Source organism: Haliotis rubra, unplaced genomic scaffold, assembly GCF_003918875.1.
Source record: "Haliotis rubra isolate DU_JTF1 unplaced genomic scaffold, ASM391887v1 Scf963, whole genome shotgun sequence".
NCBI classification, from domain to species: domain Eukaryota; kingdom Metazoa; phylum Mollusca; class Gastropoda; order Lepetellida; family Haliotidae; genus Haliotis; species Haliotis rubra.
The window spans coordinates 47,584-62,164 of record NW_025767705.1 but is presented as its reverse complement, the minus strand read 5'-3'; the positions used below and the strand labels follow the sequence as shown (position 1 = coordinate 62,164).

The 14,581-nt window shown below is 39.6% G+C and overlaps 1 protein-coding gene across 1 annotated transcript in view; it reads left to right on the top strand.

Annotated features, from left to right (window-relative positions):
- The window catches only part of LOC124265149 (intraflagellar transport protein 122 homolog), a 41,291-nt gene that overhangs the window by 20,957 nt on the left and 5,753 nt on the right, over positions 1 to 14,581 (top strand). Inside the window, exons 13-25 of the mRNA XM_046699937.1 lie at positions 95 to 214; positions 691 to 809; positions 1,647 to 1,800; positions 2,046 to 2,207; positions 2,698 to 2,864; positions 4,427 to 4,598; positions 5,351 to 5,453; positions 5,884 to 6,024; positions 6,183 to 6,280; positions 7,592 to 7,698; positions 8,178 to 8,343; positions 8,540 to 8,651; positions 9,576 to 9,707. Of these exons, the coding sequence (XP_046555893.1) occupies positions 95 to 214; positions 691 to 809; positions 1,647 to 1,800; positions 2,046 to 2,207; positions 2,698 to 2,864; positions 4,427 to 4,598; positions 5,351 to 5,453; positions 5,884 to 6,024; positions 6,183 to 6,280; positions 7,592 to 7,698; positions 8,178 to 8,343; positions 8,540 to 8,651; positions 9,576 to 9,707 (1,753 nt within the window). The remainder of the gene's footprint in view (positions 1 to 94; positions 215 to 690; positions 810 to 1,646; positions 1,801 to 2,045; positions 2,208 to 2,697; positions 2,865 to 4,426; positions 4,599 to 5,350; positions 5,454 to 5,883; positions 6,025 to 6,182; positions 6,281 to 7,591; positions 7,699 to 8,177; positions 8,344 to 8,539; positions 8,652 to 9,575; positions 9,708 to 14,581) is intronic.

Below are 14,581 nucleotides of genomic sequence, written 5' to 3'. Positions count from 1 at the left end.
TCGTTATAGGTGTTCAGATGTCAGAGGTGTTATAGGTGTTATAGGTGTTCAGATGTCAGAGGTGCATCTTCATCTGTGCTGTTGTTTATTTCAGGAACCAAATGCCAACAGTGTAGCATGGAACACACACTACGAGGACATGTTGTGTTTCTCTGGCAACGGCATGCTCAACATCAAGGCCAGCAACTTCCCCTTGCATCAGCAGAAGCTGCAGGTCAGCATCTACGCCATCCACAACTAGAAAGGGTGTTACATCTCTGTTAGGATAAGCCATCATAGCTTTGTTCTATTTACTCTTCCGAAAGAGAATCTGTCATAGATTCAATTTCAAAATGGCTGCCTTGTATGAGTGAGCACATGTTATGTGAAAAGAAAAGAAGGAGTCTACAATAATTTCGAACGCTGTAACAAATGAACACTCAGCTTGAAATTAAGTTTTGTGATGGAGATCGTTATGGTTTCCAGGCACAAGTGAAATATACAAGTAATTTCATTCATGAAAGAACAGTCCCATTCTAAGAGTCACAAAACATTGCTATGGTGGCAAATCAGTCTGGGTTTTTATCAAAACAGAATGGAGATACGATACAGTCAATGTGACAATACTGTGCTTACAACCCCCACAGCAACATGCTCTCATTCGTAATATACAATGGTCTCTATTGAACAGTCCTATGCTGTATGTTTCAGGGTTTTGTGGTGGGGTTCAGTGGCTCGAAGATATTCTGCCTCCATGTGTACGCAATGTCTTCGGTAGATGTCCCCCAGTCTGCTCCCATGTACCAGTATCTCGAGAAGAAGATGTTCAAGTGAGTATACAGTTATTTGCAGACAATAATAACGAGGGCCTGTCTGTACTGCACAGTATCCATGTCCTAAGACATTCTCCTTGTTTTCCCTGTCAATGGATCTGTTGGCATACAGATTCCGTTCTCATCTCCCTGGGGAGTATACAACCCAAGTTTCCGTTTTAGTTCTAGAAAGCATTGCATTCACATTCCCTTGGCATCCAACTGAATTTGCCTTGTTACACTTTTCGTAGCTTGTGAGTCAGCATGGAAGCAAAACTGAAACCCTTAAGGAATGACAGCTTCTCAGTGGGTCACAAATTCATCTGCTCTCCACTGCCAGTGCTGCTAAGCCTTAGCTGATTTGTTACCTGTGCAATGTCAAGGTGATACCATGCACCATGCACCATGCACCATGTCCCTTGCTTCTGTTAGCAGGAGTGGAAAGTATCAGCTGTCACCTTGCTGTTGAATTACTATGGTGTGATTCACTAATACATTGCAAACCTTTGGTTTATTCATTCAATATGATACTTGATAGCTTCAGTAGAGTATTGATTTGGTAGCTTTATGCAGAATTCAATACCTTACAGGCTAGAGACAGCACTGGTAACAAGGAATATTTGTTCATCATGGAGATATTTACATCAAGTATAATTATAGTTCCCACTAAATAACAATAGCTTAGAATCTTTCCTGTTTGCCTTTTTATTGTACCCATTTAGTAGTTCAAGTGTCAATCTGATTGTTTGTGAAAAACAGAATTGCAGACTGGGTTAATGCATGACTTTTCCTTTGTTCCTTATGAGCTGAGCTGTCACTAGCCTAAAAGGGTTACCACACTGTCTGTCTGTACAGGGATGCCTACCGGGTAGCGTGTCTAGGGGTCACTGAAGGTGACTGGGAGGCTCTGGCCCATGATGCTCTTGAAGGTCTGGACTTCGACACTGCCAAGAAAGCCTTCATCAGGATACGAGATCTGAGATACCTGGAGCTCATTCACAACATTGAGGTAGAAAATTATTATCAAAACAAAACCATAGGCCTTGAATTGGCATTGTTTCGTAGCATAGGTGTTATGATTGAATTTAAAAAGGGCTTTAAAATTCTAAATCAAACTATCGACAAATGCCTTGAATTGGGAGTCTTTCCTAGCAAAGGTCTTATGATTGACTAAGTGATTAGAATTCAGTACAATATCTTGAACTCTATTTATGCATGAACTTAAACATCAATCTCACCCTCTTGTTCTCTCAGGAGCGGAAGAAGCGAGGCGAGACTGACAACATGGTGTTTATGGCTGATGTGTACGGCTACCAGGGCAAGTTTGGAGACGCCTCCAAGTTATACAAGAAGTCAGGCCAGGAACAAAAGGCTCTGAGCATGTACACCGACCTCCGCATGTTTGACCAGGCGAAGGTAGGTCACTCTAATTCACTAGTGTCACTCACCTAAACACTTTTAATGGCTTTTTGTGGGCAGTGGAATAGTCTTGTGGTTAAAGCGTTTGCTCGTCCCGACGTAGACCCTGGTTCTGTTCCCCACACATGTGTGAAGCCCATTTCTGCCGTTACCCGCAGTGATATTTCTGGAATATTTCTTAAATATTTTTACTCACTTAATCACTCAATGACTATTTGAAGAGAAGGACATCATATATCCACAAGACTGAGGTTCATAAATGTATAAAAAAACAGCAATACACAAACCCTAACACTGAATACTTATGAACTCTTGGGAATTCTTGACCAGATACAGAACCATTGTTAATGATGCCTCAGGCACTTCTATCTTGTCCATTATTTGTGCATTCATTGACATAATGTCCATGTTATTGACTTCATGACTTTATAGAATGCATTGGCAGCAATCCATGTATGTTGGATTGATGACTGTGTTTTGGTTGCAGGAGTACATCGGGTCTGGAGACCCCCATGACAAGAAGCTCCTCATCACCAAGCAGGCTGACTGGGCCAAAAGCAGTAACGAGCCCAAGGCGGCAGCTGAGATGTACATTAGCGCTGGGGAGAATCTCAAGGCTATTGAAATCATCGGGGAACATGGATGGGCAGATATGTAAGGAAAAATATGCTGACTTTTTGTTTCGTGACTGTGTTTGTTGTCTACTGTTCTCTGAGCAACATTCCACATATGTGTTTCTGCTTGGTAAATAACCTAGTGGTTGATATTGTGATATCAGACAAATCAGTGGTTGATATTGTGATATCAGACAAGCCAGTGGTTGATATTGTGATATCAGACAAGCCAGTGGTTGATCTTTTGATATCAGACAAGCCAGTGGTTGATGTTGTGATATCAGACAAGCCAGTGGTTGATGTTGTGATATCAGACAAACCAGTGGTTGATGTTGTGATATCAGACAAGCCAGTGGTTGATGTTGTGATATCAGATAAGCCAGTGGTTGATGTTGTGATATCAGACAAACCAGTGGTTGATGTTGTGATATCAGACAAGCCAGTGGTTGATCTTTTGATATCAGACAAGCCAGTGGTTGATGTTGTGATATCAGACAAGCCAGTGGTTGATGTTGTGATATCAGACAAACCAGTGGTTGATGTTGTGATATCAGACAAGCCAGTGGTTGATGTTGTGATATCAGAGAAGCCAGTGGTTGATATTGTGATATCAGACAAACCAGTGGTTGATATTGTGATATCAGACAAACCAGTGGTTGATATTGTGATATCAGACAAGCCAGTGGTTGATATTGTGATATCAGACAAACCAGTGGTTGATATTGTGATATCAGACAAACCAGTGGTTGATATTGTGATATCAGACAAACCAGTGGTTGATATTGTGATATCAGACAAGCCAGGGGTTGATATTGTGATATCAGACAAACCAGTGGTTGATATTGTGTGCAAAAGGTTCTGATTGAACAAGGTCCTCTGCAACATATGTATACCACAGGAAGCAACTATACAGATCGAGTTACCAGACTCTGTGACTGTGAATTATTTGTCATTGTGACTTTATAGTGAGATATAATTAACTTCTCTGGTCCAGACCCATGGATTTACATGATAATGATCAGCTGGAATATTGCTAACTTGAAGACTTAAACTCACTACTGCTTATATACTTACTTAGTGTTTTTTATATTATTTCTGAAACAAACCTCTTTGGTAACAGAGTCAAAACCCCACTCAATGAGGTAGTGTTACAATGTGTAATGTACCTGTGGAGATCCAGGTTAGAATTGATCTTCAGTAACCCATGCTTGTCATAACCGACGGGATTGGGTGGTCAGACTCGCTTACTTGGTTGACACATGTCATCTTATCCCAATTGCGTAGATTGATGCTCATGCTGTTGATCCCTGGATTGTCTGGTCCAGACTTGATTATTTACAAACTGCCGCCATATAGCTGGAATATTGCTGAGTGCGGCGGAAAACTCAACTCACCCACCCACACAAATGTAATGTAGTGTAACTGAAAATGATTTTGCAAGAGTGGCTCAATAATACAATGCAATGTGCAGCCCATTTCTGGTGTTCCCCACAGTGATATTGCTGATATACTGCTAAAAGCGGCATAAAACCAAACTCACTCACTTAATACCACAAGAAATCTGACCTCTGTATAAAAAACTGGCTCACTGCTTCCCTCCAGGATGATTGACATGGCACGGAAGCTGGACAAGGCTGATCGGGAGGCGCTGGGTCGTTGCGCCCATCACCTGGCTCGCATGGAGGAGTATGGCCTTGCTGCTGAGGTCTACAGCAAGATGGGGGATGTCAAGGCTTTGATATCCATGCGTGTTGAAGCCAGGCACTGGGATGATGTGAGTTATCTCCCCTTATCTTAATGTTGTGGTCTCCCCTTTATTTCTGGTTTATATTGCCTTGTAATGAGTGTTGTATAAGTTGGTTATCTGGAGCCCATCAGAGCTGTAATGTTTAAGATTTATTGAAAAAAGCATAGTCACTAATGATAGTATGACTTCGGATGGTTGTCGTGTGGATTACGTGCATGATTTGAGTAGTCTCCCCTTGTTCACTGACCACAGTGATGTAGATATTTCATTGTTGACATTCATATGAAATTCAGTCTGGTAATGTCCGGATATGTAAACAGTGTGGTTGGATGAACAAAGTTCCCTGTCATCTACCAACATCTAAGTGGGGGCGGTGAGGTAGCCTAGTGGTTAAAGCGTTCACTCGTCACGCCGAAGACCCGGGTTCGATTCCCCACATGGGTACAGTGTGTAAAGCCCATTTCTGGTTTCACCTGCCGTGATATTGCTGGAATATTGCTACAAGCAGCATTAAATGAAAGTCACTCACTTACTCTAAGTTCCCAGCTGCCAAAATTAACCATACTGTACATGCAGGGATACACAAGGTTTCATTGACATACCATTAAACCATGACTTAGCATGAAAAAAAGTCACAACCCATGTTCCTAAGTAGCAATTGTTCTTTTCAAAGATATTCCGGTACTATTGACTGGTGATCCATAAGTTGTTCCTGCAGGTTTATTTTATTCTCCAATTACTGCCTGAATGCAAATTCACTTGTGACTTGATTTTTTAAGGCCTTCACCTTGGTGGAGAAGCACCCAGAGTATCGTGAAGAGGTTTATGTGCCGTATGCACAGTGGCTAGCGGAGAACGACAGGTTCGAGGAGGCCCAGCAAGGTAGGATATAACGTTATGCCTAGTGGCAATCTCCGCAACCAAAACCTGTGATCCCCTTAGTCAGACGTGTTTGTAGTTTGTGTGACGTTTTCGGTGGGGTATTATCACATTATCGTAACTTTGTCAACTTTAAGCTTGATTCCAATTCACCAGTATGGTTGAAAATGTGATATGAAAATAATGGGCAAGTGTTTGTAAAATAAATTGTACTTGAAGACTGTTTGATAATGGTTTTGTTTATCTTTTGTTAATTGATGAAACTTTAGTTCTATTGGTATGGAAATCTGTTAATCCAAATCATAAATATTCAATTTTCAAAAATTGTCACACACGTGACACATACTTCGATGTGTTCTGTTAGTTGTTGTTTGCCAGTGGTACAGTTTCCTGGTGAACATGTTGATAAGTTCTTCACTGTTGCCTGTTCCAGCATTCCACAAGGCAGGTCTGCAGGCTGAAGCAGTGAAGGTGTTGGAACAGTTGACACTGAACGCTGTTGTGGAGTGCCGCTTCAATGATGCTGGCTACTACTTCTGGAAGCTCTCCATCCAATGTCTGGACATTGCCAGAGGTATGCCACTTAGAGTCTGCTCCAGTCTTTGGCATCAAGACATGTACATCTTAAAACATAGGTCTAAGTCCTCATAATATAGGACTTGTGTCTGTTCTGACTTAGCTGTGCAGAAGTGTGATGCAACCATGGTAACGACGTATATTCTGCATTTACAGAGGACAAGGATCGCAAGGAGGAGATGTTGGAGAAGTTCTTTGACTTCCAGAAGAAGGCAGAGACCTACTACATCTATCACACAATACACAGACATGTGGTAGGTGGCTTTGTATGTGTGACCGGGTCTTGGTTTGTAACAGTGTTTGCATCTGTCACTGAGTGACTGTAGCTGTGTGTGTGTCTGTAGCTGTGTGTCTTGTCTGTAATTGTGTGTCTGTTTCTGTAGCTATGTGTCTGTAGTTGTGTGTCTGTAGCTATGTGTCTGTAGCTGTGTGTCTTGTCTGTAATTGTGTCTGTTTCTGTAGCTATGTGTCTGTAGCTATGTGTGTGGCTATGTGTCTGTAGCTGTGTGACTGTGTCTGTAGCTGTGTCTGTAGCTGTCTGTCTGTAGCTGTGTGTGACTAGCTGTGTCTTTAGCTATGTGTGCAGCTGTGTGTATAGCTCTGTCTGTAGCTATATATCTGTAGCTGTGTGTATGTGTCTGTAGCTGTGTGTCTGTAGCTATGTAGCTGTATATCTGTCTGAAGCTGTGTCTGTAGTTGTGTGTATGTGTCTGTAGCTATGTGTCTGTCTGTAGCTGTGTTTGTAGCTGTGTCTGTCTTTAGCTGTGTGTTTGTAGCTATGTATCTATAGCTGTGTGTCTGTCTGTAGCTATGACTGTAGCTGTGTTTGTAGCTGTCTGTCTGTAGCTGTGTGTTTGTAGCTCTGTCTGTCTGTAGCTGTGTGTTTGTAGCTGTGTGTCTGTAACTGTGTGACTGTGTCTGTAGGTTTGTGTGACTGTAGCTGTGCGACTGTCTGTAGGTCTGTGTCTGTAGCTGTGTCTGTCTAGCTGTGTGTGACTGTAGCTGGGTGTCAGTGTCTGTAGCTATGTGTTTGTAGCTGTGTGTCTGTAGCTGTATGTCTGTAGCTATGTTTGTAGCTGTCTGTAGCTGTATGTCTGTAGCTATGTGTTTGTAGCTGTCTGTCTGTAGCTGTATGTCTGTAGCTATGTGTTTGTAGCTGTGTGTCTAGCTATGTGTTTGTAGCTGTCTGTAGCTGTATGTCTGTAGCTATGTGTTTGTAGCTGTGTCTGTAGCTATGTGTTTGTAGCTGTCTGTAGCTATGTGTTTGTAGCTGTATGTCTGTAGCTGTGTGTCTGTAGCTATGTGTATGTAGCTGTCTGTAGCTATGTGTTTGTAGCTGTGTGTCTGTAGCTATGTTTTGTAGCTGTCTGTCTGTAGCTGTATGTCTGTAGCTATGTGTTTGTAGCTGTGTGTCTGTAGCTGTGTGTGTCTGTAGCTATGTGTGTCTGTAGCTGTGTGTCTGTGTCGGTTGATTACAGGCCACTGTCATACAGCTAGGATTTCAAGTGTGGCATTAAACAAACAGAAATGTTTTACTGTAGTGTAACCCTTGTGCTTGTGTCTAGGTGGAACCGTTCACGTCCGTGCTGCCGGAGGGGCTGTTCAACATGTCCCGCTTCCTGCTCCACCGGCTGCCCAAGGCCACCGACATCCCACACGGAGTGTCTAAAGCGTATCCTTGTCTGGCCTATACAGATTAACTAACCGATAGGTGTCACCCAGACCTTAGGTTCAGTATTCTTAGCAACAATGAAGGAAGAACCTTTTTCGTCTTTTTGGGGTGAAAGTCTTGTAGCTATATTACAACCATTAGTTATGTTAGATCATTTGTCAAAGTTTCCTTGTGATGATCCTTGTTTTGTAGTTTTAGGGATATGTGGATTTCTACATGAAACAACCTCAAGATGCCTGGGTCCTTCCTTAATTTTGAACATGTTGACTGTAATATACATTAATAAACTCAGTAGCTTTTGTTTCATAACCACTTATGAACATTGGTCATTTAAACTACTTAAAACAAGGCACACTTTCAAATAGATTAAACAGTTGGCATTTGGAACTATCGGACCTTGTCATCTTGATTCTGGCCGTATGGGCAGCTCTCAGTGTAGTATATACTTCAGTGGCAACATGTTGGCCTTAACTGGTTAGTTCAGCTTTATACACCCTGGCCAAGCAGAGCAAGAATCTCGGTGCATACAAGCTGGCCCGCCATGCATACGAGAGTCTGCTGACTCTGAGAATACCACCACGATTCCAGGAGAATGTTGATGTGGGCAGCATCACCATCAGAGCCAAACCATTTATGGATGCTGACGTAAGTAGGATTCATTTGTAGAATCTCAGAATCAACAACTGTTCGATTCTTGTAGCACATCTGGAAGAAATTTGCTTTGGAATTGCTTAAATCTTTGACATCACTCAATGTAACATGTTAGCGCGCTTGTATATTTCTGAACGGCATGTCTGAATGTAAATGGATTTTGCAGTGAAATTTTCTGTGATCTTTTCAGGAGTTACTTCCTCTTTGCTATCGCTGCTCGACCACGAACCCCCTCCTCAACAACAGTGGCAACCAGTGTGTCAACTGTAAACAGCCTTGTGTCAACTCCTTCGTCAACTTTGGTGAGTGGTGGTAGCTGATTCATGCATCATTCGCTGAGTGAGGCCTCAGGCTTTAGCATGGTCACAGAGAATGCTGGAGTGAATATCAACAATTCTGTTTCCATTTGGAAATTTGTCACTATATCCTGTATTAGATCAAATCTGCTCATGACAAACCAGTGATTGATATCATGACCATACATCCATGATTCTGTTTGCCGGACTAGACAGTTTTTTTCTGTCTAGATCACTTAGATATGCAATTCACGGAGAATGAACAAAATTTTTGTAAACTTTTTAAATCACTAAAATATAGTAATGTTACATGTGATGCTATGAATACTTTATTTACAAAACTGAAGAGAAACTGTAGCACAGCATGTTGACAAGAAATCCTATTCTGTCGAACGAGGGACAACATTGTGCAGAATTGCAAGCCTGACACTGAGAAGTATGGACATAGGTTTAAAGTTTACTACAATAGGGGGTTTATGCACTACGTCTCGATATCAAATTTTCAAGATTAGACTCATAGTGACAAAAACATTATGTACCAAAGCCTATTCGTCTCCCCCCGCCGCCATCTTTGACGATTTGTATGCTGATGCTATGACTGCCGTGTTGGGATGCTATGAATGCCATTATGTATGCTCGGCGACCATTCTCGCGCGCTCTTGTAGCTGATACGAGAGTTTTGTTTCCATTTCAAATGATTAGTCTTCCATTACAGATGTATTGTTTCGGTTTTAGAGGATATTGTTGCAGTTCTGGTGATTTCTGTTCTGTTTTGGTGTATATGAGTTCAGTTTTGATGACTTGTTCACCGTTTGTATGGTAGGCCTGATAAGTACCCCGAGGAAGACTCTCTTTAAAAAATCATCAACCTCTACAGGTTTGATCAAATTTCCCTGTGTCTCATTTTTCAATGTTGTTTGATTTGTGCAGAGGTGTTGCCGCTGGTTGAGTTTGTTATCGAGGATGGAATGACAGACGAGGAAGCAGTCCACATCCTGGACATGTCCATACCCAAACAGAAGAAAGACAGCCAAGGAAACTGGAACGAGTCTCGAATGGGCAGTATCCTTCCTAGCTGGGGCTGTAGTTTTCCCTGGTTTCTCTCAGTCATAATGCATTGATGATATAGATTTTCACAAACTGGATTGCTTTTAAATGACTCTGTATGTGTAGCCATTTCTTGGGTTTAGTTTGGATGGTTTGTAAGGTTTGTCTGTGTTGCTAAGGAATTACCCAGTGTTCAAAGTGTACAATCCGTTCATCATCCTCACCCTCACCACTACCAACACAACAATCTACTTCAGTATACAAGAGTATTGCCGTCCTTTCAGCAGATTATGAAAAGTCATTAAGAGTAGCACATTTGAATCCAGGATTTTGAAAAATGGGGGTTACATACTTTACCAAAATCAGGAAGTAAACAGAACCAGTTTGGTTGACATATACTGTGTCTGAACGAGAAGGGGTGGGTACCTGCTGCACTTAATCTAGCTGACCGCCTCCGTGGTGTAGTGGTTAGAGCGTCCGCCCGGAGAGCGGAAGGTCGCAGGTTTGATCCCCGGCCACGTCATACCAAAAGACGTTAAAATAATGTAATTTTTGGAGTAAAATTGATATTTTATACTTATCCTGACTCATGCTCTTTTTGCTTGTCTTCTTCTTCTTGCGAACATAGTGGAACACTTGTATCTCCCTAATTGAAGCTCCCTTCAATTTAAAATCACTAATTAGTATTCACCACGAGTTACCTCCTTTCCACAAGCGCGGGAACGAGGGCGCCACCTCTACCCATGTGCCTCACTCTCTCCTCATATACTGAGCCCAACATTTGAATTTACAGGGAAATCCAAAGTGTTATTTGGGGAGGATGGGAGGGCTGACCTCATGAGTCAGGATAAGTATAAAATATCAATTTTACTCCAAAAATTACATATTTTTCTTTATCCTGACTCATGCTCTTTTGCTTGTAGCATCCTACTGGACGAGGAGGTGGGAATATCTAATACTTTGGATTTTTTAATAATTAGTGATTTGAACTGTGATGATTGTAATAACCCTATGGGAACTTCATAAAGGCACTGAACTGATGAATTCCTGCTGCTAACTTATCAGCTGCCATATAAAGGTTATTACCATGTACTTATTATGATAAAGTATATATAACATTAATACAATGCTTAAGACTAATAGACTTAAGCTTGTTAATATCTAGTATAAACTCCTTAGAGTTTGTTAGCTAAAATACTTTAAGATATAACATAGTACTAAGCTTAAGATATGATTAAACTTAAGCTAATTATATAATAGCAAACTCTTTAGAGTTTGTTAGTTAATATACTTATATGATATAGATATAATGCTGAGCTTAAGATATGAATAAGCTTTAGCTACATATATAATAGCAAAACTCTGTAGAGTTTGTTAGCTAATATATTTTATAATATGAGTATAGTACTGTGCTTAAGCTATAATTAACTTAAGCTACATATATAATAGCCAAACTCTGTAGAGTTTGTTAGCTAATATATTTTTATAATATGAGTATAGTACTGTGCTTAAGCTATAATTAACTTAAGCTACATATATAATAGCCAAACTCTGTAGAGTTTGTTAGCTAATATATATTTATAATATTAGTATAGTACTGAGCTTAAGATATAATTAACTTAAGCTACATATATATAGCAAAACTCTGTAGGGTTTTGTTAGCTAATATATTTTTACAATATGAGTATAGTAGTGTGCTTAAGATATAATTAACTTAAACTACATATATAATAGCAAAACTCCGTGAGAGTTTGTTAGCTAATATATTTTACAATATGAGTATAGTAGTGTGCTTAAGATATAATGAACTTAAGCTACATATATAATAGCAGAACTCCGTAGAGTTTGTTAGCTAATATATTTTACAATATGAGTATAGTATTGTGCTTAAGATATTATTAACTTAAGCTACATATATAATAGCCAAAAACTCTGTAGAGTTTATTAGCTAATATGTTTATAGTGTAACCATAGTACTAAGCTTAAGATAAGATTAGACTTAAGCTAAATGTATATAGCAAAATAAACTCCTTAGAGTTTATTAACTAATATACTTTTATGTTAAAAACATAGTACTGAGCTTAAGTTATGATGAAACTTAAGCTATATATATATATAACAAAACTCCGTCGTTAGGTTTTGTTAGCTATCTGCTTTATAATGTAAACATACTGCTTAAGATATGATGAAAACTTAAGCTAATTGTATAATAGCGAAAACAACCCTTTAGAGTTTGTTAGCTATGATATAAACCTAGTATTGAGCTTATGAAGGAAAACTTAAGCTACATATATAATAGCAAGAACTCCGAAGAGTTTGTTAGCTAATACATGTTATAATGTAACCATAAAGCTTAAAATATGATGAAACTTAAGCGAAATATATAATAGCAAAACCCTCTTTTAGAGTTTTGATAGCTAATATACCTATATGATATAAACATAGTACTAAGCTTAAGATATGAATAAGCTTAAGTTACATATATAATAGCTAAAACTCTGTAGAGTTTGTTAGCTAATACATGTTATAATATAACCATATTGCTTAGAAATATGATGATACTTAAGCCAAATAGCAAAAACTCTTTAGAGTTTGTTAGCTAATCTACTTATATGATATAAACATAGTACTAAGCTTAAGATATGAATAAGCTTAAGCTACCTATATAATAGCAAAACTCCTTAGAGTTTGTTAGCCAATATATTTTAATAATATGAGTATAGTACTATGCTTAAGGTATAATTAGCTTAAGTTACCTATATAATAGTAAAACTCCTCAGAGAGTTTGTTAGCTTAATTAACTTAAGCTATGTATAAAATAGCCAAAAACTCTGTAGAGTTTGTTAGCTAATGCATTTATCATGTAACCATAGTATTACTCTTAAGATATGAATAACTTAAGGTAAATATATATAATAACAAACTCTGTAGAGTTGTTAACTTATATATTGTATGATGTAATAATCATAGTACTGTGATGATAAAAGGAACTTAAGTAAATTATATATAGCATGAAGCTATTTAGTATTGTTATAAGATAAGTAAAAATCTGTTAGATTGACTTATCTTCTCCGAGGAACTGTCAGCTGTTGTGCGAGGACCATGGGATCGAATTGGTGTATACCTGAGACGTCCTCGGTGGTGATATCTCTCAGATAATGGTTTGCAACCACCATATCGGATTTCCAGAAATAAACCCTCCATTATTTCAATCACATTTGTATAGAAGTTAGCGCTATAATATCATGAGTATTAAGCTCATGGAGGGTCGGAATAGGTCCATCCGCATATGCACGTAGTATGACAGTTCTGATCCAAATGGAGATATAGTACATGAGACTTCACTCTGCGTAAGTTGATGATAGAGGAAATAATCTGTTGCATTTTTTCCTCCTGTTTGGTTTGGTGGAGATAAATTTACAGTGCTCTTGCTGGCCATCTTGATAGAATCATCGTATCATGGGGTCCAAGTATGTCATCCAGGCGTGTTCATAAACCTCACTTGTGAGGTGTTGGAGCACTATATTCATATCCCCAGGTTGGGCGTGAAATTTCCGTTTTATTCTCCAAACAGAAGTTTAGTAGGTTTACTAACCATCTAGTTGTGTTAGTCGCTTGATGAAATTCAGCTGTAGTCTGAAGCGCTGTGGATTTAGATCCACTTGTATCTTCGTCTAGGTAATTCGCCGCGAAGTCCTTAACGATGTAGGTGCACAACCAGGTGTGTCTGTCCTCGCTTGAACTTTATGTAAAATCGCCTGACTGCCGATCCCTCGTCTTAACTTGACAGGGGAGGTCTCTAACTTGAAGAAAGGCAGTCTAATCATGAATGTTCAGGTTAACTGGACTGTAATGAGGCTTGCTCGTTCACTAATATATAGTTGTCACTTGTGACGTAAGTCTTGAACTGTGAATAGAGATCGACCTCTGTGGCAGGTCGTTGTCCCTCGCGGTCCAATCAGAACAAGGCATTTTGATTCTGTATAATACCCGCTGTGATGTCATCGGTGTAGCGGAAAAACCCACCTTGAATAAATTCTTGTCGTCGTTGATATTAGCATAAACGTCGGTCTTCACCGTAGCTTCCCGGGTTATCCGAAGTGACCACGTGTTTCGAGGGTTAAAGGTAACCCCATGCTGAAACCTCCGGTAGCGAAATATCTCGCTCTGTAATTTTATGCTGGGTAGGTTATTTTCCTGGTTGTCGTGAAAGTAATTTCAGTTTTGAATATAATTCCGACTTCCTTATATATAAGGGTATAAACAACTTGCAAGTTGTGAGCTTGTAGACTGTATACATGAATGTATCGTCATAATTGTAGAATTAACGTTGAACTTGTACATATTTCTTCTCAGAAACTTTGGCGATTAAGAGTTATACTCGCTGTAACAAGACTGCTGTTCAATTTTGATATTGAATTGTCTGCAGATATGCGCGTAATGGTCGCGCATGTAGATAATCGTGATCGTCGTCCGGGATTGTATATTAACAATTTATAACGAATAGTTGATTTCTGTGAAGATCTATGAAATGTCGTTGACTAATAAGACAGCGGCGTTCTGTGTTGTAAATAGCCTGAGCAATTATCTTACGCGATAGGCTTATAGGCGGCATCTGGCATACAGTTGATAATCAACTTATCGCGACGTCTTGAAACGGACTGGACGAGTAGCTATATATGACGAGTGGCTAGTATATGGAAACCTTGGAGGAGACTTCCTCGGTGAGCGCCCGGAGACTTCGCAGAAGTTCTCGAGTATCCTTCTAGATCTTCTGGGTGAAGTAGACTTGGAGCCACTTAGCCTTCGCGACCATCGCCCGAAGGTGTCGAAGTCAAAGCCGATTAGTATATATATATATATATAAATATATATATGAGCCGCTTAGC